Genomic DNA, 26,051 nt, shown 5'->3' with positions numbered 1-26,051 from the left:
ACTCATACCAGATGATACGCCCCCCGGAGATCTATCTTGGTGTATATGCAAGCGTCCTTCACCTGGTCAAGGAGTTCAGGGATCAGAGGCAGAGGGTAACGATTTTTAAGTTATCTGGTTCAATGCGCGGTAATCGATACAAGTTCTAAGGTCGCCTTCTTTTTTAGACACGAAGAACAAAGCCGAGGATGCCGGAGACTTTGACGGGCGAATGAAACCGTTGGCTAGGTATTGATCTAAATATTGTCTCAAATGCAGATTTTCCGGTTCTCTAAGGGCGTAAATCCTGCTACAAGGGGGTTGTGCACCGGGCACCAGATCGATTTGGCAATCGTACGATCGGTGGGGAGATAACGTGTTGGCCTGTTCCTTTTGGAAGACGTCCTGAAACTCTTGGTATTCCGGAGGTAGTTGCATGGAGTCAGAGGTTACTGATGCTAGACTAATTTTCAGATTTTCTGGGTAGCAGGTTTGTGCACAATCCGGGAAGGTTATTCTCTTCGCTCGCCAATCAATTCGAGGGTTATGTGTCTCTAACCAAGGAATTCCAAGAATAACCTGAAACTGTGGAGCCTTGATTACGTCAAACACAACTGCCTCCCGATGGCCGTCTGGACCAATAAGAGTCACCTCAGTAGTGGAATGTGTTACCGGTCCAGAGGCAATTTCAGTTCCATCGACTGTGGTGATGACATCTTTGCTGGTTTTAGGACGCAGAGGGAGGTTAATCCTAGAGACCAATTCACGATCCTCATAGTTTCCTATAGCCCCACTATCGATGTATGCCTTTATTGCATGCAACCGCTTAGGCTGTTCCGGATCTACGAGAACCATTGGCACAATGAAATGCGAGGTCTGAGAGTTAGTTTTCAAGCTCGGCAAGCGGACCCCTACGCTTGTCGGGCGGGGTCGTTTCCCGAAACAGTCTTCATGGTTTTTATCAGCGGCTCCTACCACCTTCTTGGGCGGTTTTGCCGGGCAATCTCGTAGAAAGTGTCCAGAGTTCCCACAATAAAGACATAATTTTAACTGCCGCCTCCTTTCACGTTCCTTTTGGGTTAAAGGTCCTTTAACCTCTCCAATTTGCATAGGCTCGGAGATATCGGCACCCTTGGGATTCACGTGGCTCTTGACCAACGGCTGGGTTTCAAAGTTGTCATGATCTCTGCTTCCAAAAGATCAGGACTTGCCCGACTCCCTTGGAAGCAGACCCATAACCCCGGTTCCGAGTGCCAGCCAGTCCCAATTGGGACCTTTTGGACCCTGTCCTGGCGCCAGTGGCACCAGGCTCATAAAGATGCCCAGTCCCAGCGCTGGAAGCGCCGGGTTCATAATGCTTGGGTGGACTTACCTGCAGCAGACCATGCTGCTTACTTACCTGCCAGTTGAACCCCTGATCCTCTTCTGTTTGGGACTACTTTTCCTGTTGGGTGGGGCAGGAGCCACTCCCTAGGTTCAGAACACTGGAACTCTTCTGGAAAGCAGGAACTCTTTTCTTACCTAGGCGTGGCTGTGGAAGGAGACACCTAAGCACTACAGGAGGCTATTTAAACCACACCCGATGGATGAATCTTGCTTTGCGTTATTCTGCATTCTCTGCAGCAGAACGCTCATCGTGTCTTCTGCTTCTGATCCTGGGCCTAAGGGAACAAAGGCTTACCATCCTGGAATCCAGTCTTCAGCAGCACCTGTAAAGACAAAGAAAGAACAGGTTAGCACTACGGTCTTCAGTGGCAGCGCATCTCTTACCTGGTCCATCGGCTGTCACCAACGCCTCGCGCTGCATTCCGGCATCTGAAAGACAAAGGCTTACCTACTCTTCGCATGCTCTGGAGGTCTTCGCACTGCATTCCGGCATCTGAAAGACAAAAGCTTACCAGCTCTTCGCACGCTCCGGAGGCCTTCGGCGCTGCATCCCGCATCTGAAAGACAAAAGAAGCTGTGTTTAAAGACATTGTGCAACTTTATTACTCACGTGCCATTACTCCTTCCCACGCCGAATCCAGTGGGTATTCCAGCACCCTTCAGCTTCTCTAAAGCTCCGAACTTGTACCTGCAAGATAAAAGGGACAGTTAGTGCGCATCGTGAAGCAGGCTACAAGCGCTTACTTACGTGCTTCCAGGCGCTTCTATTCCTCACGCGGGTTCGATCCTCAACTCTCATCAGCCCGCCATCCGCCATCGCCGGAACCCTGCAAAACAAGAGATATCGTTACAAAAGACTTTTAAGACATTTGAAGTGCCCAGAACTTACCGTTCGTGCAGTTAACGACAGACAGCAGTCCTCTGAGGTCAAGAGGCCTGCACCCTTATCCAGTGACGAAACTGGTTACGGCACCCTGCCCCGAGGCAGATGGAGAGCTCGGCGTTCACTTACCTAAGGTGAGGGCGTTAACCTTTGGGGTTCTACAGGAGAAGAGAAAGGGAAGAGGAGAGAGGCACCCAATAACCCCAGTTCATTAATCCCATATTTTCTATCTGCAGACATCTTACTCTTCGAGTCAGACATACAGTGCACAGAGGTCCAGCCCAAAGAGCCAACCGTGTGTTACACATCACCTTTGAAGATACGGCATTCACCCAGTCAAGACCGGCGCCTCTGCGGGAATCAGGTGAGCGTTACAAAACTTGGACCGATCTGCTTTTCTGTTTTGAAGTCTGTGATCCAATTGGATCACTAAGTCTATATATTCTGTGCATTCTTGGGGCTGATTCATAACTTGGGCCAGGACATCTTTAAGTTCTCCGCGTAAACCTCGATAAAATAACGTGATTCTCTTATCCTCTGGCCACCCAGTTTCCACAATTAGTCTATTAAAGGTTGCAATGTAGGATAGGAGGTCCTGATTGCCTTTCCATGCTTGCTTGAAATCCTTGAAAGTCACGGAGAATCGGGTCATCTTGAGTAACCAGTGGAACTGACCAATCGGCAGCACAGCCGCTGAGATATGACAATACAAAGGCTACCTTAGTCTGGTCATTAGTGAAGGCCCCAGGTCTGCATAGGAAGTGCAAACGACACTGATTCATGAATACGGCAAATCGTTTGGGGTCCCCTGCAAAGCGTTCGGGTGGGGCCAGCGGCATGTTTCCAGGTAGATTAATCTGTACAGGGTTACTGGAAACCACAGGAGTGGGGTTCCCCCCGGAACCGGGTAAAGGAGTTTGTCCAGCTTGACCTTGCAAAAGCTGTCTAGCCAGGTCATTAGTTCTTTCCCTTGTTACAATCACTTCTCTCCTGAGGGCATTAGTCTCTTGACGAGTGGCGTGTACCTCGGCCCGTAATTCCCCCAGTAGTTGGGCCAGCTGGTCAGTCTCTGAAGTTTCCATAGCGCCTGGGTGGGAATTTGTAGGGAGGCTTCGCGTTCTGTAACACTCACCTGGTTCCCACGGAGGCGCAGGTCTAGTCTGGATTGCTGTGGCCTCTTCAAGCGTGATGCGCAGAGCCCGGAACACCGATTGAACTGGTTCCCCAATTCTTGCTTGACTGGCCTGTAGGAATATCCTTCTGCAGATGAGAATGGGAATTAACCGTCTGCAGAATAGTGTGCTTGATTCCCCTCTTGTTCCCCTTCGTTCTCCTCTAACTTCCTCCTCCAAACCCCCGGTTTAAGCTCACCTTATGGTTTGGAAGGATGAACTCTCCATCCTGCGTCTGGTGCAGGGGCGCCCGTTAGTCCAGTTACTTCACTGGTTTTCAGAATGGCGCTGGCAAAATCCTCTTGACTTTTCTGAGCGAAACGCCGTAAGTATGAAGATTCAAAAGTTCAAGAGTGAGCCCCCTTTTATGTTGTCTTCCTAACGTGTGATCTGTCCTTTATTTCAGATGCAGAATGAAGACGATGCGTTGAAGGGGTTAATTGCCGATGGTAAACTCAGGTGAGTTAGTGAGGGCGATTCCTCTAAATGTCTATCATTTCCCAATAATGTCTTTTGTCCTTTCCCCATAGGGGCCGGGGTGTGGTACCTGCCAACCGAGCGGCGCCGACCCGAAATATGGGATGACACCAAGAAAAGCTGGTAAGCATTATGGCTGTAAATTAGGCTTTCCTCCGGTGTTCCCTTTGCTCACCTTTTGTCTCTTCTTCTCTCCCCTAGGCGCAGAGATGTGGCGACATGTGCTGACAGCCGCGATGGAGCTGGGCGATGTCTCGAGGACAGGCGAGTGAAGAGCGCGTTGCAGCGAGCAACGCAATGCTTTTAAATGGAAGTCCTTCTTCAGGGATGCTGGAGTGAAGATTCCGGATGCAGGTAAGAAGTTTGAAATAGTTCGTGGTTTTCACCTTTCTCTTCTCTTCTTTCCTAACAAGAGTTCCAGGTTCGAGGCGGGCGTGGCTGGAGTCCAGGAGCAGACACGGTGAGCGTTCAGCTGCTGGAATGCAGAACAACGCGAAGCATGAGCTGCTGTCTGTGCGTGGCTTAAATAGCCTCCAAAGAAGTCCCAGGTATGTATCCTTCCCCAACTAGGTATGTATCCTTCCCTGGCCACGCCCGAGTGAAGAAATAGTCCCTATGAAAAAATAGTCCCTTTCAGGTCTCAGGGAGGCCTGAAGCGTGCAGCATGGTCTGCATCAGGTAAGTGCACCAAACACCTCCCTTTATGAGCCTGGCGCCTGTGGCACCAGGACTGATGTCCAACATGAGCCTGGCGCCAGGACTGAGTCCAAAGAGCCCCTATAAGGGGCCGCTGGGCTTTTACCCGAGGGCATGATGCCTGCTTCTGGGGGTGCTGGGCCTGGCCTGGTGCTCCGGGGGCAGGCATCATGACACTCACAGGCTCGGCTTATCCCTCAATTTCAAGAAGTCGCATCTGACACCTTCTCAACAGCTCCAGTACATCGGGGCTGTGTTGGACACGTCCCTGAGTGCTCACCTCCTAAAGTGAGGGCTCATCACATTGTTCATATGGTGGACAAGTTTCAACATGCCCAGAGTCTCCCGGCTTTCGAATTCTTAAGGTTGCTCGGCCTCATGGCATCCTGCATTTTTCTGGTGCCAGAGGCCAGGCTGAGGATGAGATCCCTGCAATGGGTCCTCAAGATGCAGGGGTCGCAGTTCTCAGGCAAGATGTCGGATCCCGTTCAGATTCCAATCTCGGTCCCCCAGGATCTTCTGTGGTGGGCCAATGAAGGCAACCGTGGCCGGAGGTGACTGTAGTGACTGACGCTTCCCTCACAGGATGGGGCGCTCATGCCAAAGACTTGACCGCCAGCAGTCGTTGGTCTCCGTCGTAGTCCAAACTCCACATCAATCTCTTAGAGCTGTGGGCCATCAAGCTAGCCCTTAAGGCTTTTATGCCGTCTGTGCGGGGCAAGAGTGTCCTGATGCTGACGGACAACACAGTGGCCATGCATTACTTCAACAAAAAAGGGGGGTAGGGTCACTTCCGTTGTGCAGAGTTGTAATGCAGCTCTGGTTCTGGGCCATCCAGCAGGGAATTTCAATCTCTGCATTTCATCTGCCCAGAGACGAAAATGCAGCAGCGGACGCTCTGAGCAGGCAGAACACGGTCTCTCACGAGTGGGAGTTGGCTCAGGAAGTCCTTCTGGAGATCTTCGCCCTTTGAGAAACTCCACAATTGGATCTCTTCGCCACCAGTGCCAACGGGAAGTGCGAGAGAGGAGCCTTAGGAGACGCATTCGTAGTGGATTGGTCATTCCCACTGCTGTACGCGTTTCCTCCAGTCCACGTCATTCCTCAATTGTTACGGAAGTTACGGTGGTTCGGTTCCCACATGATCCTCATTGCTCCGGATGGGACCAGGAGAGCGTGGTACCTGGAACTTCTAGAAATGTCCATCTGCCCTCCACACCGTCTTCCCTACCTAGAGGATCTGCTCTCGTGAGAGGGGGGTGTCAAGTTCTCCATCCAAAGGTCAGAACTCTCAACCTACACGCTTGGTATCTGAAAGGTTGAGATATAAGGATTGGGACCTCCCGGATAATGTGATGGAGGTGTTGGTTTCAGCCAGTAGGCCAGCAACAAAATCCCTGTACCGTTGCCATTGGTGTATGTTTTGCGACTGGTGCAGAGGAAAGAATGTTGATCCTTTTCAGTGTTCCATTCTTATGGTTTTGTCTTACTTTCTTTGACCCACAGGGGCCTTCAAGTAGGTACCATTAAAGGTTACTTGGCGGCTCGGTCTATATTTAAGCGCTCGTCTGAAGAATGCTCTTACTTTAAGATTCCTTTTTATTTCTCAATTTCTTAAAGGACTGACTGATGTGTTCCCGCCGTCCCCTTTCCAGGTGCCGGTTTGGGATTTGAATTTGGTTTTGAAATTTCTAATGGGTGCTCCGTTTAAACCTTTGCACTCTTGTCCCTTGAGATTATTGTCCTTCAAGACAGTGTTCCTGGTTGCAGTTATTTCCGCTCGCAGAGTGAGTGAATTGCAGGCACTTTCCTCTAAGCAGCCCTTTTCTGTGTTCCACAAGGACAGGGTTGTACTGAGGGTACGTCCTTCCTTTCTACCTAAGGTAGTAGCTGGATTTCATTTGAGCCAGAAAGTGGTTCTTCCTACTTCTTTCCTCCTCCTCATCCTGGTAAGGAAGAGGAGCGACTCCATGGGTTGGCTTCTAGGAGAGCTCTGAGCTTTTATTTCTAGGATGTCCAGGGGCTGAGTGGACGATCAACTCTTTATGGGATATGCTGGACACTGATTGGGCCAGGCTGTTACCAAACAGACCCTGTCCAGGTGGATTATCCTCACCATTACCGAGAGTTACCGATTGGCGGGTAAGGACCCTCCTGAAGGGTTGAGAGCTCATTCCACTTGGGGCGTGGCTACTTCCACAGCCCTCCAACGGGGAGTTCCTATTAGGAACATTTGTGATGCCGCCACGTGGGCTTCTATCCACACCTTTGTTAAACATTACTCCCTGGATACAATCCGTGGTCGGGATATGGCCTTTGGTAAGGCGGTTCTTTATTCCGCCATCTGATTGAGTAATCTAAATTCTTTTCTCTCCTCCATTTTCTGGTACTGCTTTGGGAGTCTGTTAAATATGTGGAATACGTTGGAGGACACAATCCATTCGAAGTACAAGTTACTTACCAACTGGTAACGTTCTTTCGACTGGATGTTCCTCCAACGTATTCCACATCGCCCTCCCAGCAGTCCCCTCTGGAGAATTTCCTAAGCGATTGCAGCTTACGTTTCTGCAAGACTATGTGCAGTCATTGGATTGGTGCCACACGTTTTGTGGGGAAAAAAACATAAACTGATGTTACGGGCGCCATATAACATCCGGTGACGTCGCCCTCGACGGAGGCCTTCGAGGGACATCGACCCGTCGTCATAGACGCAGGACGCCCTCTGCTGAAAAAGTTTCCAAAGTGCACAGCTCTGGACATTACATGTCAAAGATGTGGAATACGTTGGAGGAACATCCAGTCGAAAGAACGTTACCAGTTGGTAAGTAACTTGTTCTTCTGGCAGTTCTAAGAAAGGGGAGCAAGTCTGGGTCATCTCCTGGCCTGTTCGAGAGAGCTTTGTGAGCCTGAGATCTACAGCAGGTGTGAAGAGAGGTGAAGGGCCAAAACGCCTAAAAGACTGCTAACAAATAAGCTAGACACAATAGCCCTAAGCTAGTGTGTTGGGCACTTGTATCCCTTCACTAGTGAGCTTGGCTGTGAATCCTGACAACAGTGAGCTGGGCCATGTATACCTACAAAAGCGAGCTGGGCACTGTACACCTAAGCGTGTGGGGCTCTAGAACCCTGAGACTGAGACTGAGATTGAGAAAGGCAGAAGCGAGTCAGGCACTTTATCCCTGGGTGGATTACAAATAGAAGGCTGGAAATATATCCCTGACACTATGCACCTAAATCTGAGAACCCGAGGAAGACCAGTATCTCTATCTGAGATAATCTCAGAAGGCAAAGTTTTTCCTTTCCATGCTCAGAATTGGGAAATCCCTGTTTATCCCCACCTCCACCCTGGCCATGACAATAAAAACCCCATAAAGGCTAACTTCTATGTTGCGTGGTTGTTGATCTGCGTCTGCGGAGAGCCATTTTTCACCAGTTACACTTTTCATCACTTTGATTGGTTGATCCAAGAAGGCTTCCTACATGTCTTTACGCTCATGATTTGTCCATAATTCCATAATTGCTTTGGCCTATTGCACAGAAGATGTTTCCCTCCTCTTGAGAGTCCTGGATGACGACAAGAGGAATGGCAACTTCTTGGGCCAAAGCAAAAGGAAGTCCCATAGCATATAAGGTAGCTATTTGGGCAACACACATCGTTTTGTGTATTATCACCTTTATGTTTGTGTGATCAGGATGAGGGCTAATTTGACAAGCGTGTGTTGTATTCCGCTGGGATTTATGTGTAAAGGGGTCCAGCACTGATGCTGCAGAAATTTGGAGTACTTAAGTACTTGTATGCCATTCTCCCGCAATGGAACTGATGGGGTTTGCACCCAGACACTTGGCTATATATGTATTTTTTGGGGTGATAAGTGGTTTGCCCAAAAATGGCAGAGATTCCACTTGGGTGCTTGGACAGGACTCCTATCCCTATGTCGGGGGACGGTGACAAGGACGAATAGGATTAATGAGTTAATGGGAAGAACATTAGGAATTCTAGCAGAGATGCTGATGTCATGCTGGGTCAGCGTCTGGTTCAAACCAACAAAGCAAGAGTGTTAACACTGGGACTATTAAGTTCACACTCTGAGCAAAGGGCATAACGCAATGAATTTGTATTTCAGAAGGTCACCAAATTCCATTAGTGCTAAGAATATACTTTTCTCACCTTTAATTTAGTGTAACCTGACTGTTGTAATTTCTGATCATTCATTTCAGATTGTTCGAATACATCCAAAATGGCTTCCAGTCGAATCACACAGGAGACCTTTGATGCTGTGGTGGATGAAAACATGACCGAATTTGAGATGGATCCAGAAGAAGCCGTCACTGATGCCATACAGCAGTTTGAGTCCCAAGGTAACAGAAAAACATGCAGAGCAGTTAAGGATTCCTGAATGCTTGGCATCTCTGAAATGCTGCATGCCAGGGCCGTTATCACATCTTCTTTGGCCATTAAAGGCTTGTTGGTTTGAAGCAGTGTCGGTGACATTTAAAGCTCTGTGTGTATGGCTTACTCTGCTGCCCAAACTTGCTGACACTAGACCGACTTCCCTTGCTCAACCAGCTTTACATAGGCCCTAAAATTGTGCATAACATTGTGTCTATGCTATGTGCTATGAAAATGGTTCATAATATTGACTATTACTGGTTCTGCTTAATTTGCTCGTCGGGAATGTTCACTGAACATTACATGTGTGGTTACAAGTAGACCAATTATAAGGTCTGGACCGGGATTCCTTAAGCTTACATTGCCTTGCCTGTTGGTATTGGTAATCGAGCAAGGTCAAGCTCTCAGTAGCAAGTAGGTTGGACAAGAATACAATGGTACATGGTTATCACTTTGAATGGCCACACACGTATATTTTCTATACTATATTTATATGTGTGGTGAGGTTAAAGAAACAATGTCACCAACTGAGTTATTTTTTTTTTCCTTCGCACAGTCATGTGGGAGGATATCCAGACTTTGTGGCTGGATTCTCTGTGAAGGGCCCCGCAAGTAGCGTTGGAGATCAGTCCTATGTGCGACAGTGAGGATGTGCAGAGACCCTGTTGTGAGCCTACTAGATGAAGCCAGCCATAGCAGAGCACCTCGGGGGAATCGGGGAAGCAGAGCAGAGGAAAGTGCCTTGTGCATACAGAGCCACCAGTACAAAGAGAAACCCACAGAGAGGACGAAACCCAACAAAACAAGCAGAAATGCCTGTGGGAGGCACAGCAAGGGGATGCTTACTGGTGTCGGTGAAGATGAATGCAATAAGGAGGTCAACCGCTAGATGTCCATACAATGGTTATTAACCAGAGGAGAACACAGAAAGCCAGGACATGGACCTTTGGTCTTAGCCGGTAGGTGATCAATAAGAGAACCCAGAGCTCAAGAATAAGCCTGGAGACACTTGCTTAATTAAATGAAAACTGCCTGGGACTGAGGGAACAGTAACCATCTGAACAGAAATGTGTTGTGTTCAGCAGAGCGGATCTAACAAGTATTCAGGTTAAATGATTGAGATGAACTGTTGCAAGTTCACATGCCCTGTTCTGAATTATGGGTTTTGATACTGATAGTGTATAGGATGAATCTAGCAAAATCGTCACTGTCTCTCTGGAAGGAAGCTTCTCTTGCGTGGCCAGTGTGAGAGGTCAGCAGTGAGAGGCAGAAAAAAAGTTTGAAGTATTCTCAATAGTTGCCATGTTCTATTGAAATAAAAAGGTTTGGAAAAAGGCCTATCTTGCCCTAACCCAAGGAAAATATCCCTTCCTATGAAAACAAAACTAAAATAAGTTGACCTTGTGTCCAAATACATCTATCCCTCACACTAACCTACAAAAAAAAAAGTTACAATACAGTCTCTGTCATCAACTTCAATCAATTTCTGCAAAACATTATATATATATATATATATATCAGTAAAAAAAAAACTTTGTTAAAGGGACGTTATGGTTACAAGTAAAATCTAAAAACCCCTGAAATTCGCCAGTTATGGTAAGCTAAGCAACCATAACTCGCGCCACCACCGTGCACTGCTAAGACGAACACCCAGGACATCAAAGACACAAATGTCATTGATGACATCACATGTGAATTTACCTTTCATGAAAAGTCTGTACAAGGGATTCTTATTGTAATGTTAATAAAAAAGTGTCAAGGATCATTGGAATAAATATCATGAGGTACGTAGTGCATTAAGTAATGCATTAATCCAAATAGCGTATTATGACGTAGGCATAGTGTGCAGCAGACATGATGGAGATGCAATATTAATAACCTTGCCATGTTAAATACTCAAATTATAAATGCTTTCTTATTAGAGTATTGCATACTGTGAAACATTTAATAAGTACGTAATCAAATCCACTTCCTGCATTATTGCATTACTGCACACAAAACACAGACAACACATACAAATAGATCATATACAGGGAAAGTGAAGTAAACAAAAAAACAGCAGTGTTACCCGACAATCTTCATAACCTAACTGATTATCTTCATGCACAGAAATGATTGCTTTGCTTCAAAGCTACTACTTCCCTATGTATAACTATCACATATTGTGACTAGACCCTAAGGAAAGTAGTGTAAGTGCAATGTGTACAAATATGAGCATATCCAGGGAAAGTACAGTAATAAAAAATCAACCGAACTATAAGACAGTGTTGATAACCTTACTAATCATCTTAATACAAAGAAAGCATTGCTGTCTTCCAAGTCTGTGTTTTCCCCTTTGTGAATTACTGGAAGAACATATTTGAAGTACAAGTCTACAAATATAGTACTCAAGGTAGCTCCTCATGAAAAAGAAGACTGGAGGCCCATCCTCGATCTCCGTCGACTAAACAAATGCATCAAGTCCCAGAAATTCCGGATGGTCATGCTTTGGGACGTGCTCGGAGAGCTGGAAGAGGGGGACTTACTTTTGTCGCTGGACTTGGAGGATGCGCACTTCCACTTCCCCATTCACAAGGGGCACCGCAAGTTTCTGCGCTTTGTGGTTCAAGGGACGCACTACCAATTCAATGCCCTTCCCTTTGGATTGAAGTCGGCGCCAAGGGTTTTCACCAAGTGCCTGGCGCCAGTGACTGCGCAGCTGCAGCGAATTCACGTCAACCCTTATCTGAACGACTGGCTCATCCGGGCCAGTTAGAAGAACATCACTGTTCGTCTACTGACGGATCTGGGGTTCTCGGTGAACTATGCAAAGTCCTGCTTGACTCCATCGCAGAACGTGCTGTTTTTGGGATCCCAACTCAACACAGTGTCGTGCCTGGTGTCTCCGTCGAAGGAGAGGATAGCAGCCATCCTCGGCAAGGTACAACAGCTGTTGACACTGAAGGTCGCCACGGTGAGGTCCGTCGACTCTCTGCTCGGCATGATGTCGTCCGGCATCTACCTCATCTGACTATGCAGGCTATGGATGCGTCAACTACAGAAGTTCCTAGACGCCCATTGGATACAATTGTTGGGAAGCTTCCAGGACAAGATCACACTCAACGAGAGCTTCCGTCGAGCGATTCGGTGGTGGGGAGTTTGCGCACATCTGTCCGGAGCCGCGGATTTCCAGAACCCACCGCACCAGGAAACGGTCACGATGGAGGCCTCCGTGGAGGGATGGGAAGCTCACACCGGAAGTCTTCACTCAAGAGGCCTGTGGCTACCAAGGAGAAATCGTTGCACATCAATGTGTTGGAGCTGCGGGCTGTGTTTTGATTCCCTGAAGTCTTTGCTTCCGTCCCTAAAGAGCTCCGTGATGCAGGTCTTCACGGATGACACCACCACAATGTTTTACATCAGGAAGCAGGGGGGTACCAGATCCCCAGCGCTCTACAAACAAGCGCAGGACCTATGCCACTGGGCCGTCGCCCACGGGATGTTCCTCATCCTGTTTCATCTGGCAGGAGTGAAGAACACCATTGCTGACTCCCTTAACAGGGAGCTACGCTCTTGCCACGAGTGGGATCTGTGGCAGGACCAAGTCAATCACCTGTTACGTAGATGGGGCAATCCCTAGATCAATCTATTTGCGACAGCGACGAACACCAAGTGCCGGAGATTCGCCAGCAGGTTTCCCGAGCCGAGGAGCACGGGGGATGCATTCTCATTCCCCTGGGATGGCCTGTTTCTGTATGCGTTCCCTCCTTTGCCATGGCTTCTTTGACTAGTCTGTCAACTCGCGCAGTCCCGGTGCAGGATGATCCTCTTCGCACCAGCGTGGCCGAGGCAGATCTGGTTCCCAGACCTTCTCCACATGTCAGCGTCCCCTCCAGTCAAGCTTCAGGTGGTCGCAGATCTTCTCGCCAGGGAAGGACGCGCAATTTTGCACCACAACCCAGGATCGCTGAACCTGAAGGGCTGGCTCCTGTTCGGGGGTTACGATCTCCCAGCGGACTGCAAGGAGATACTTGCCAAGGCCAGGGCATCGTCTCCACTTAAATGCTACAGACATAAATGGAAGAGGTTCGCATTTTGGTGCCATGCACAGAAGATCGACCCTCTAGGAGTCACAGCTCTGCAGGAGCTATCGTATTTGCTGTCGTTGGCCAGAGCAGGACTGGCCCATTCCTCCATCAAACTTCATCTGGTTGCTATCTCCCGCTACACCAGATCTCCGGGACGGTCGTCATTATGGTCACACCGTCTGGTTAAGGAGTTTGTCAAAGGACAAGTCCATCTTACATTGTACTATTACACCTGCATTACTGTTTTACCCTGAGACTTGTTGTATTATCTGCTGCCCTTGGTTACGCATGGTCGCTATAACACTGCTCCCAACAACCAATGTATCCACTAACCTGTACAACAGTTGCATCGTCACGCTCAGTCCGCTACGTTTAGCATCGGGACCCAAGTCTTAGTCTTGACAACAGCCTTTCAGGTATGCACCTCCTTTGTTAATTAACCTAGATATATAGTTTCGGCTACCTTCTGACGTGCCTGCAACACTTGCAGAACTACCTGGCCACTACTAACTACTTCCAGCAATATCTATCTTTTTTGCACTGCGCCTCTGTTGCGCTGACACAGCTGGCTGGTACTTGATCTAAAGACACGCAATAGCACAGTCGATCCTAACTAGCTACGCCTATGCTGATCCTAGTCGCCTATACCCGCCCTATAGTTAATATACTCACGCTGACCCTAATCTGTAATCTTTGCGACCACCCTGCCAGCACTGCCCATATTATGTTCAGCTTGCGACTTCTGTGACTACTCTGCCAGCTTTTGCCTATATCATGCATTGCCTGTGATTACTGTGACCTTTTCGCCAGCACTGCCCATATTACGCTCAGTTTGTGACTATTGCAACCTTTTCGCCAGCATTGCCCACATTATGCTCAGCCTGTGACGTGTGACTAGCTCGTCTGCACTGCCCATATTACATTTAGCCTGTGATCTATGTGAACACCCTGCCAACTTTGCCTATATTATGCTCAGTCTGTTATTCCTATGTTTGTGCCAGCACTGCCCGTCCTATGCTCTAGTCTGCGACTCTATGCGACCATTGTGCCAGCATTGCCCACTTTATGCTTTAGCCTCATAGCTACTCCTCGCGGACCCCTCATAACTATCCTATATGGTACACTTACCATGTGTAGCCTCCCCTCACATAAATAATGTATATGCCAGCTACTTACACGGTCCTACTAAGGACAATCCTCCACCTACTCACTACAATAGACCTTAATATGCCTTATACTCTGCCCCTCTGTGTCTGTGACACCCCCTAACAATACGTCTAATCTAAACGACCTGATCACCAGACCATGCAATCTCTCCCAAAGAAACCTCAAACTTTGCGCCAGCCTCCCCAAAATGTATGAACCCCTAGCCAAATTCCTACACCCCCCTCCTAATAATTCCTCTAGAAATCTAAGAGGACCCCAGCCTAATATCAAAACTTCACTGCATAAAACTACTAATACTCAGCACCCACTCCAGCTCAATAGCCGACTTACTCGAGGCACCACCACCCACCCCAGGCACCACTACAATACCCTGGCACCACTTACTGAGACCACACTGTTCGGTATAAGAGGAGCCCTAATAAATGCCCGGTCTATGGTGGCACATGCCACAGAAATAGCCGACTTAATCGCAACTGAAAAAAATGGACTTCATCGCTATCACCAGCGATTATGTTAGCCATTCCGGAAGACTATACCCTCCTAAGAATATACCGCACTACCTCCCGAGGTGGTGGCTTAGCCATAATTGCCAAAACCAGCCTAGCATTGAGACTTGCTTCTCCACTAAATGTAGATTGATGTGAATCACTGACTGCCAAATTTACCATATGTAACACCCAAACTATATCTATACATCTAATCTATAGACCTCTAGGCTCCTTTGAAGAAGATCTCACTAGCATCCTATCGGATAACCTCAAAAATGCCTCACCAAGCCTTCTCTTAGGAGACTTTAATCTTGGCTACAAGACCCTTCAGATCCCAATGCCACACAGATTAACGATTCCTTCGAGGAATTAGGATTTACCCAAAAGGTAACAGGCGTTACACATACTAAAGATAGAACCCCTGACTGGATAGCAGAGCACAACTGCCAAACTTCCGTCACGGCTATAACACCACTGCCCTGGTCCAACCACCATCTGATCTCCTACTCCCTAGATGTCACAGCTCTCCACCATGCCATCAACTTAGCCCCAGCCATTCCTACTAGGAATACAAAGCACATTACAGCTAATAAACTCATCCCTCTAATCCTCCCTATCTTGAATTCTCTTCCTGCCTCCACAGACCCACATACATTGGTTGATGAGTACAATAAAGTAATGCTATCTGCCCTAGACACCATAGCACCCCTGAAAATCAGAAAGTGCAAACAGAATAAACATGTCAATACATGGTTCTCTCCCTACCTAAAAGCCATTAGACTTGAGAAACGTAAATGCAAACAAATTTGGAGACAAGACCCATCCGAGGCTAATAAAAAAAACCTCACAAAATTAGCCTCCATGTACAAAAAAGAAATAATCCTTGCTAAACAATAATTTTACAAGTTGCGCATTACCCAAGCTAATTCCAATACTAAAGAACTGTTCATAATTCTTAAAGAAATAGAAACACCTATCCAAGCCACAGACACGTGCCTTAAGGACATAAACTGGTGCACCAGCATTCAGAGCGCCCTAGTTAATAAAATAACGACCCTTCAGGCTTAAATTACTAATAAAAAAAGAATCCCTCCTCCGAGCCTCCAATCTTAATAATATCACTGCCCCTTGCCCCCGAACACCCTACCTCCTGCCCCTTCTGAACTGCCTACACCCCTCTTCTACTTCAAGAAAGTATCCACTCTAGAAGTTGAAAAAGCCGTCCTAACTCTCAAACCGTCTAATTTCCACGGTGACCCTTGCCCAGCACAAATTATAAAGGATAGGGCTCGGGACCGCTCCCCATTCATAACCATGCTTATAAATGCCTCATTCTGTACCGGCACCACCAACAACTTGAAACAGTCTTGGGTCCTCCCACTCCTACAAAAATAAACTCTTGACCGTCCATTCCCACTAACTATCGCCCCATTACTACAGTACCGTTCCTGTTGAAAATCCTAGATAAGGTGGCGTACCTCCAAATCCAACAATATCTGGAATGTAACCACCTCCTAGGAGTGCGTCAGTCGGGCTTTAGACCACAACACGGAATGGAAACTGCGCTGTTCGACCTTAAAGCATAAATAGACACCCTGAGAGACAATGGTAATACAGCACTTCTACTGTTGCTCGCCCTCTCGGCGCCGTTCGACTTGGTTGACCACAAGACTCTCTGCCAACACCTGGACTCTGCTACCCACTTCTCACAAGAAGCCACAGGTTGGATCCAATCCTACCGAGACAATAGAACCATGTGGGTCTTCGCACCCTCAGCAGCTGCGGACCCTATACATATTACCTGCGGTGTGCCCCAGGGCTCATGCGTTTCACCTACCCTGTACAACATTTTTACGAAGCTCCTTTTTGACGATCTAGATGGCGTGGGTATCACCTACTCTAACTATGCAGATGATGCACAGATCCTCATCCCGTTGACGGGAGATTGCAACAAGGATTTGGCCTTTGTGAATAGAGTGTACCTCATCATCCAGGCATAGATGGCATCTCATGGACTATGTCTGAATGATGACAAAACAGAACTCATTGTCAGCACCACGGCAAATCTTAAAGGAATGGTTTCGGTAAAATAGTTTTATTGCCCCTACGGGTCGGCCATGTGTTTTTAAGCCTAAGTCGCTCGATTTTAGAAACATTTCCTATGACCTTACCCGAGTTTTCGTCCATTAAACGCACGCGAAAACGGGCATCAGGGAGCTGCCATTTTGTGATAATGCTATCACTTGCCGCATCGCCCTGGCTGACCTGCTTTTGCGGCACTAAATCATATCCCCCGCCCCTGAGCCTGACATTATCAAAACATTCATATTCCCCGCCTCCCTCCGTGATGTTACTGTGCTGTGTAGGCAAACGCGCCCAGTCGTCTTCTACGCGACTTCACACAGAACCCGGAAACCAACACAGATCAACTCGCAACACAGCGCGCCACAATTCGGAATATGAAACTGTACTTTAAAATCAAACAGCAACACAGTACATTTGGTAAAGTACATTTATTTGACGTTAAATGTTTATAGAATATTCACCAATTGCCATATTAACTCGGAATGCCATTTATTTTCTTTTATCTCTATCCGCAAAAACTGTTCCGTTTTATCGTGAGTCACGCGCTGTTCCTTTATGGTACACAGGGTGTTGGTTTTCGGTAAAAGAAGCACTTTGGTCGCACGGTGAACTGCAAGGCTGTTCCATCAACTAGGCACTAGGCCAGCGTAAAGGTTGATATGTTGCTTCTAGCCGCTAATACCGCGTAAGGGCATATGGGCCCTAGGCGATCGTCCCATAAGATCGTCAAAGTGGTGCAGTTGTTGACAATAAGCTGCAGCTGGCGGTTGAAGAAGCCGTCTGCCAGGGTCTGAAACTGGTGGCAGTAGCAGTAGGGTAGGACATACCTGTTTTGAAAACATAAAAATTATAATTAGTCTCGCCAGCCGATCTTTATTAATATTATTCATTTTATTTATTACGGCCGATCTGAAACTATTTGCTTGCAAGGATAGTGCAATGGAGTATGTTCGGCTCTAAAATCAATGCAAAAAGTAACAAAATAAATCGAGGTTAGCACACAATGAGAAACGACTGTTTGTCTACATGCGTGTGGAATGTGGACCTGCATGCCCATGTGCCCGCTACAAGGACGATCCCACAAACATTTTCCTAGCTCTTTATGCATTCATTTATTCATGCATCCATTCATTAATTCTTCATTCCGGTATAAAAGCGTCTAAAGAGTTACTTACATTATATTTGCAATTTCCATTGTGTCTCTGAGTAATGCAGTCCGTAAATCCCACTGTGGTCTTGACAACGATTTTTCGTATACTGAACTAACATGAAACTCAGTCTAGTTTCAGAATTTTCTGCCTTATCGTCTCTTACGTTATTGCACCCCCCCTTCAAATGAAGTTCTTTCGGCATGGTCCCTGTCTCTCAAGGTCAAAAAACAATAGAACCTATACTGCCAGTGTGAGTTGTGGGCCTCTTCAGGCCGCGAGCTGAAAATCAAAGCCGCTGACCTTCACTAGAAATGAGCATACATTCTTTCTTTGCAACATCCCGTAGTAAAGCCATCTGTGAGAACTTGAAGCTTCGAATCCATCTATGTACTGCGCCTCAATGTGCAAATGCGAACTGGCTACTCTCCCATCTGCAACGGCTCGCTTGGCGCGTTCTAAGGCCCCCAATTTTGTCTGCGAGCTTTGCAGCTCCAAAGAACCATAACTATGGAGACATTTAATTTTTGGGGGAAGGTCAGGGAAAGTATAAAGTACCCGAGGAGTTGAGTTGAAAGTGAGATTGTCATGATGCCTACCTCTAAGGAGCCAGGCCGGGCCCAGCAACCCCAGAGGCAGACATCATTTTCCCCAGGGAAGTCTCAGCGGGCCCAAGTCGGGGCCCTTTGGACTCAGTCCTGGCGCCTTAGGTGCCAGGCTCATAGCGGACCCCAGTCCTGGCGCCTTAGGCGCCAGGCTCATAGAAGAGGATATGTGTTTAAGTGCTTGGGTGCACACTTACCTGATGCAGACCTTGCTGCTTCATCCAGGCCCTCTTGAGGCCTGAATGGGACTACTTAACCTGTAGGACTACTTCACCACCCGGGTGTGGTCGGGGAAGGATACATACCTGATTGGTGGAAGGATACATACCAGGAACTTCTTCCAAGGCTATTTAAACCCCACCCGAACAGCCACACATGCTTCGCGTTGTTCTGCACCTAGCAGCTGGACGCTCACCGTGTCAGCTCCTGCATCCTGACTTCAGCCACGCCTGCCAGCACCCTGGAACACCTGCAAGGGGAGAAAGGAAGAGAATAGGAGAAGAAAAGCCCTTACCTGCTAAATCTGCATCCCGGAGTCATTTCTCCCAACGGCCCTGAAAAGGAAGACACCATTTTAAAGGCATTTCGTTTCGATCGCTGCAGCGCTGCATTTTACTCACCTTTGCAAGGCGCTTCCATCTTCAGCAGCGATCTTTCGGATTCAGCTACGCCCCGGCGCCTAGAGGAAAAAAGACAAGAACAAAGGTGAGAGGGAGAAAAGGAATAAGGAAAGCTCAGTTTCCTTTTAAGTCTTACCTGTTGGATTATTCCCACTGCATTTCGGGTCCTGCCGCTTCCTGGCATCTCCGGACCCCGGCCCCTATGGGGAAAAAAGACAAAGACATTGAATGAGCGAATGCAAAGACATTACCTGAGCGCTCATCCAGAACTGTTTCACTTCGGGTCGGCGCCATATCTCCGGCACTCCGAACCCCGGCCCCTAAGGGGAAAAAGACATAAGCATTAGCGCTTGCTGCAATTAGACAACGAACATTATTATTAAGCTTGAACTTTTGAACAGAACTTTTACAGCGCCTTACCTGAACAGTCAAGCTTACCTGAACTCCCATCAATCCTCAATCCAGTGAAGTAACTGGGTTTCAACGCGCCCCTGCATCAGAAGCAGGATGGAGAGCTCATCCTTCCAAACCCTAAGGAGGGTATCCAACGAGCCAGGGAAGCCAGAATAGAGGGGCCCTTCCTGTCCATCTTCAGAGTTCTGCGCCTTCGACGCCGCGCCTCCGTGGGAACCAGGTGAGCGTTACAGAGATTTATTGTTTTATTATTTGCAATACGCAAGCCTCCCCTCGGTTAACAGTGCGCAGCATTTACATGGGATTGCAAAAATGAGTTACATCAACAAAAATATATACATACACACATAGACAAGGTCAGCAATATCAGGTGAATAGAGAGAGAATTCAAAGATGACACCCAGGTTGTTCGCCACCCAGGATGGTGAAGGTAGGGGTTAGGGTTAGCATACTTTGTATGTACACTGTACAATAACATTTATTTACAAAAAGATAATCGTATTACAATTATTTAAACTGGGATTTATACTTCACAACCAGCTCTCCTTTGGGTGGACATGGCACAGTGGCAATGTTTGGTGGCAATGGATCAGTGCTCTGCACAGAAACGTTCAAAATTCCATATCTGTGCTTCTCTAATATAGCAACAATAAGGCTTTTGACAAAGTCGAACTCCATTTCCTCATAGACTGGTTTGATCACCCATTGCTTACTTGTTTTTGAAAAGGCCGTAGTGTAGCGAGGCATCCTTACATTACCCGTAGTCCTAGATTGTTCACGGCCGAGATTCTCGTTATGGGCCAGGACTGCAAGTAGAGTCCTATGTCTCATGCCCTGTATGCTGAAATGCAAGCGCTTTGGCCTGTACTTTAGGCACATATTGTGGAACACCTCCAAACCACCTGTGTGACAGAATTCTGTCAGTCCCCTCAAATCTCTTGATAGAGTTTTATCGAAAACCATCTTCTCAATGGCTTTCTGTGTTGGTGAAGATGGAATCAACCACTTCTTCTTCCGTGCCTCCACTGGGGACAAAGGGCCATGTTCACATTGGTGGAAATGTAGGTTTTCTAACCAGCGGTGCACGTTGGTACAGTGGTGCATCAGTGACCGCCATTTTTCAAGTAGTATTTCCACTGACCCTTCACAAGTTTTGGAGCTCCACCAAAGATGGTTGCTGATAGACTGGGACCATTCTGAAATACTTTCCAAACCTTTTTTTTTCCCCTGCAGCTGAGATTTTCTTATTGATTGATTTTAGCAAGATGCCATACGTCAAATTGATGATTAATATGTGGGAACTGCTCTCTCATTGTCTTGGCAATTGAAACGTGTCTGTCCGTGGCTATGAGGTCGATGTGCATTCCCCTCGATTGTAGATATTACACTGATTTTATAAATCCTAGTTTCTCCATGGCCACTGAGGATGTACATTGTTTTACCTGCACGACCACCGAACTCACAATTTTCTTACTATCCATGTCCTGAAAGTGGTAGGTGCAGTACTTGGCAGAAAATCCAGGGCTGTTGCACTGTCCATCGCCGGCTAGCCTGAATCGTTTCCCTTCGAATGTACTTGCTACAGACAATTGTTCAATTTTCCAAGCATCACTAATGGCCGGAAACAGATAATCATGTTGGCATTTGTAGTACTGCGTTTTTTAAATGAAATGAAGACCCACAAACTGAAAGAAAGATTCTAACTTTCTAAAACTCGACCCACTAAAAAGTGATGCAGCTGCACACAGTAGATTGCCTGCTGGCAGTTTCCCCAGCATCGGTTGTGCAGACCATGAGAACGTATTATTTAATCTACAGGCGGCACTTATTTTGCCGTTACTGCCTTTTTACAAGTGACATGAATCAATGGCTTCCCATATACTTTCCCTCTAACGGAATGCCCACATTTCAGCATACTTATAATATTCATCAAACAATTGTCGAATACTATGTATTTGCCCCCTTTCATTAGACTGTCATCCGGTGTCAAAGTTGTTTCGGCCTGTGACGTTGAGGATATATCACCACATTTGAAAGAAATATCGCTGCTATCAAGTTCTGATGCGTCGGTGAATGCTGCTGCTGGTTCATTCTGTCATTTCAACATCTGCTACTTCAACATTGATGGGAGAACACAACAATGTCGACAGCTTTTTTGGTGGCAATTTTTTGGCGGGTGTAGATTGTGTGAATTGATCTGCGACTACTTCAGAGCTATCTTCAATACATCCAGTATCATGTTGTTGTGGTGGTGCGGTCGCACTGTAGCAATGGTCCAATACATCTTTGCTGGATTCTCCGGACACATTCATTTCATGTTCTGGCATCTCGAGTCTCAATACGCCGTGTCTGAATTAATAGTTCCTCCATAGTGTAAATGGTCTGGCAAGCAACATCTCTCATTCGCTTCACTGTCTGTGTATGTATAGTTTGGACACCCACGGGTAACTAGAGGACAGATTGGAAAAGGGATGTTCAGTTTAAACACAAGATAAAGTATAGTACAATTGACTGGAAAAAAACATAAAATAGTCCCCAGCACAAAAAAATGTCTAAAGTTATGAACTGTTTGTAACTAACCTTATTTTTGTTTCTTTTCTTTGCAACTTTTTTGACTCGACCTTCAACATCTGCACGCTGTAGCTCCGATTAGTTTCCGCATCTCTTCCCTTCCTGTTGCGCTGCAACGACTGTATTTTCTGTATCCACATAGACAGCACGGAATGAGGCACCATTGACTCCCTGAAACATAGTACTTTCATTACTGTGTATCAAAATATTGTTAGCATAAAACACACGCGAGGATGAACACACAGGTACATCTCGATAGCCAAACACGATTTAAACATTGTGTGGAACAATCAAACGACAAGTATTGGAGCTCTGATGACCTAGTTCGATAGAGCTGTCAGTATCCATACCTCTGGCTCTGCATGGACTGCCACGAATGATTGTATTGAAGAGGATGCATCAGCAACTGCCTGAAACACAGTACTTGCGTTAATATGGTTTTCAATATTGTAAACCTACACACACACTTGCGGTCGACGGCACAAGTACATCTAAAGAGATAACCACAAATGATACTTTGTCTAAAAGAATCAAGGAATACTTAAATACGATCAGATTTAATCGACTTATTTGTCTGATTTCTTTACATCTGCATCATCTAAATGGGATGTTGTGATTGTAGTGGAAGCTCCATTGTCTCCCTGAAACACAGTACTTGCGTTAATAGGGAAGAAAGTATAGCAAATGGAATCACGTTATATGATCACGCTTGATGGACCTGTCAGTATCCATACCTCATGCTGCCGAAGAACATCTAGGGATGTTGTAAATGTAGTGGGCACTTCCGAAAGCTGTTGCGCCGATTCGTATCCGCATGGTCCCGCTTCCACTTCACCTGGAATTACTTGATTGTCAGGCTCTGCCTCAAGTGCGGGTGTTGACGCTTCAACAACTGCCTGAAACATAGTATTTGCATTAGTAAGGATTACAATATTGAAAACATAACACACACTTGGGGTCGACCGCACAGGTACATTTCAATGGCTAACCACGAATGAAACATGGTGTAGAACAAACGACAAGTGTTCCAGTCCTGATGATCACGGTCGATGGAGCTGTCAGTATCCATACCTCGTGCTCCTGAAGACCATCTAGAGCTGTTGTCAATGTGGTGGACGCTTCAGCATCTCCCTGAAAGACAGTACTTGCATTAGTATGGATAACACTAATTATAACTGAAAACAAACACCAGGGGACGACGAATAAGGTGTATATCAATTGGAAAGCACTAACCAAACAATTGGTAAAATAATCACACAAAACATAAAAACATTTACTTGACATGCATAAAACAAGTCTGTAGCGGTATAGCCAAGTGAGATTACCTGATACGCGTTAGAAGTGGTTGATAACTGCGAGCACGTCACGGAAGTAGAATATTCTTGCTTCAGATTCAAGGGATAGTCAAGCAGTTGGAAAGGTAAATTATTGTTTGATAATGAAATGCCAATATTTAAAATTGCCATGTAAGGAGACAGAATACTTGAGTAATGCTATTGAAAATGTGCAATATAGTACAGTTCCCTGTGCCCATATATAGATTTCGTTTGTGAGTTATGAAATCTAAAAATAATATATGGATAAATGTCATTATTCTAAAAACTATACACTCATATCAATGTCTAAAGTATTACAAATTGGAAACAACACCTAAAATATCAATTAATCCATTCGGCTACCTACACACTACCGCAAGGCCTAAAGCTAAAAACGGACACTTGACTCACCAGTGGCGGAATGTGGATGAATAGAGTGGGAATAGTGTTTGCAAGCAATTTTCGTGTCGTTCGCCGTTTATTCTTCTTTGTTACCCAAGATGTGGCCTACATGTTCGAGGAAAAGTGCCGGCTGCAGATGCGGAATAGATCAACCCGCTTGTCCTGTGATACTTCTTGGACTCTACTTACAAGCTCATCTAGTGGATATCCGCAATGTCTGACCCATTCTCTCATTCGATCAACAGTTTTCGGGAATACATGCATTGTAGGACCTTCAGATTTAGCATGGGTCTTCGAAGGGCAACCGCTAATCGAACAGGCAGGCATTGTTGAAAATTCTGAAAAGTAAATATCAAGATTATTATAAAACCTTGATGAATAAAAATGTCATAAAAAAGTAAATGAACCATACCATGTTCAATGCAAGGTTTGTTTTGGTCGCCGGAACTATACCAGTTCATCATGTGCGGCTTAGTATTTGCATAAATTACAGACATTTTTTAAATGATGTGACTAAACTCTGAACATGTGACTCGTCCCTTGGGTGTTCTGTCTTGCAGGAAAAGGAAACCTGCTTACATTATAGACTGGACCCCCGACGGATGCAATTCGATGACAATTGACACAGATGAAAATAAATGGATCTATTGATAGCATAACAATTGAAACTCAAGTCAATAGCAATGAGACCAATGACCATAGCACTATTGGGTACTGTAATCGCAAATAGATAGAAATGTAAACATGACCGAAATATGACTAGGATACATGGCCTTACCTTGACCAACAGACAGTTGGCTTCAGTAGGCCGAGCAGTATGTTGCAGGAGAAAAAGGTAGATGGGCACAGGTAGCACACTGACGAGTTAGCTCGAAGCGGTCACAGATAGCACGACGACGAGCATATTAGCATAGATCTCAGTGCTTCTCAGGTAGAAGGTTCAGGAGTTGACTTGCAAAGCACAAAGATGTTCTCATGAGACATATCAAGTGGTTTATAAAGTATTAGAAACAGGGGTGTGTTTGTGAATGAATGACGTATGTATGTCGTGGTTTGCAGGGGGGCGGCCTGCCTCAGGGGAGGCCTGCCTGGAGACACGGGATCTGAGGAGGCCATGTGAGCGATGGCCCCTGGGCGTGGGATACTGTAACGCTCACCTGATTCCCGCAGAGGCGCCGGTCTTGACTGGGTGAATGCCGTATCTTCAAAGGTGATGTGTAACACACGGTTGGCTCTTTGGGCTGGACCTCTGTGCACTGTATGTCTGACTCGAAGAGTAAGATGTCTGCAGATAGAAAATATGGGATTAATGAACTGGGTTTATTGGGTGCCTCTCTCCTCCTCCCTTTCTCTTCTCCTATAGAACCCCAAAGGTTAACGCCCTCACCTTAGGTAAGTGAACGCCGAGCTCTCCATCTGCCTCGGGGCAGGGTGCCGTAACCAGTTTCTTCACTGGATAAGGGTGCAGGCCTCTTGACCTCAGAGGACTGCTGTCCGTCGTTAACTGCACGAACGGTAAGTTCTGGGCACTTCAAATGTCAAAAGTCTTTTGTAATGATATCTCTTGTTTTGCAGGGTTCCGGCGATGGCGGATGGCGGGCTGATGAGAGTTGAGGATCGAACCCGCGTGAGGACTAGAAGCGCCTGGAAGCACGTAAGTAAGCGCTTGTAGCCTGCTTCACGATGCGCACTAACTGTCCCTTTTATCTTGCAGGTACAAGTTCGGAGCTTTAGAGAAGCTGAAGGGTGCTGGAATACCCACTGGATTCGGCGTGGGAAGGAGTAATGGCACGTGAGTAATAAAGTTGCCCAATGTCTTTAAACGCACCTTCTTTTGTCTTTCAGATGCGGGATGCAGCGCCGAAGGCCTCCGGAGCGTGCAAAGAGCTGGTAAGCTTTTGTCTTTCAGATGCCGGAATGCAGTGCGAAGACCTCCGGAGCATGCGAAGAGTAGGTAAGCCTTTGTCTTTCAGATGCCGGAATGCAGCGCGAGGCGTTGGTGACAGCCGATGGACCAGGTAAGAGATGCGCTGCCACTGAAGACCGTAGTGCTAACCTGTTCTTTCTTTGTCTATACAGGTGCTGCTGAAGACTGGATTCCAGGATGGTAAGCCTTTGTTCCCTTAGGCCCAGGATCAGAAGCAGAAGACATGATGAGCGTTCTGCTGCAGAGAATGCAGAATAA

General features: G+C 46.7%; 1 protein-coding gene across 3 annotated transcripts in view; it reads left to right on the top strand.

Annotated features, from left to right (window-relative positions):
• The window catches only part of ARMC6 (armadillo repeat containing 6), an 817,534-nt gene that overhangs the window by 176,406 nt on the left and 615,077 nt on the right, over positions 1-26,051 (top strand). For all 3 annotated transcript variants that reach the window (XM_069649134.1, XM_069649136.1, XM_069649135.1), the window contains one exon: positions 8,812-8,952. In XM_069649134.1, coding sequence (XP_069505235.1) covers positions 8,812-8,952 — 141 coding nt within the window. The remainder of the gene's footprint in view (positions 1-8,811; positions 8,953-26,051) is intronic.

The sequence above is a fragment of the Ambystoma mexicanum genome, chromosome 1p (assembly GCF_040938575.1).
Source record: "Ambystoma mexicanum isolate Mex_15411 chromosome 1p, UKY_AmexF1_1, whole genome shotgun sequence".
In the NCBI taxonomy this organism is placed as follows: domain Eukaryota; kingdom Metazoa; phylum Chordata; class Amphibia; order Caudata; family Ambystomatidae; genus Ambystoma; species Ambystoma mexicanum.
Note: the sequence above shows the minus strand (reverse complement) of the source record. Positions and strands in the feature narration are given on the sequence as shown.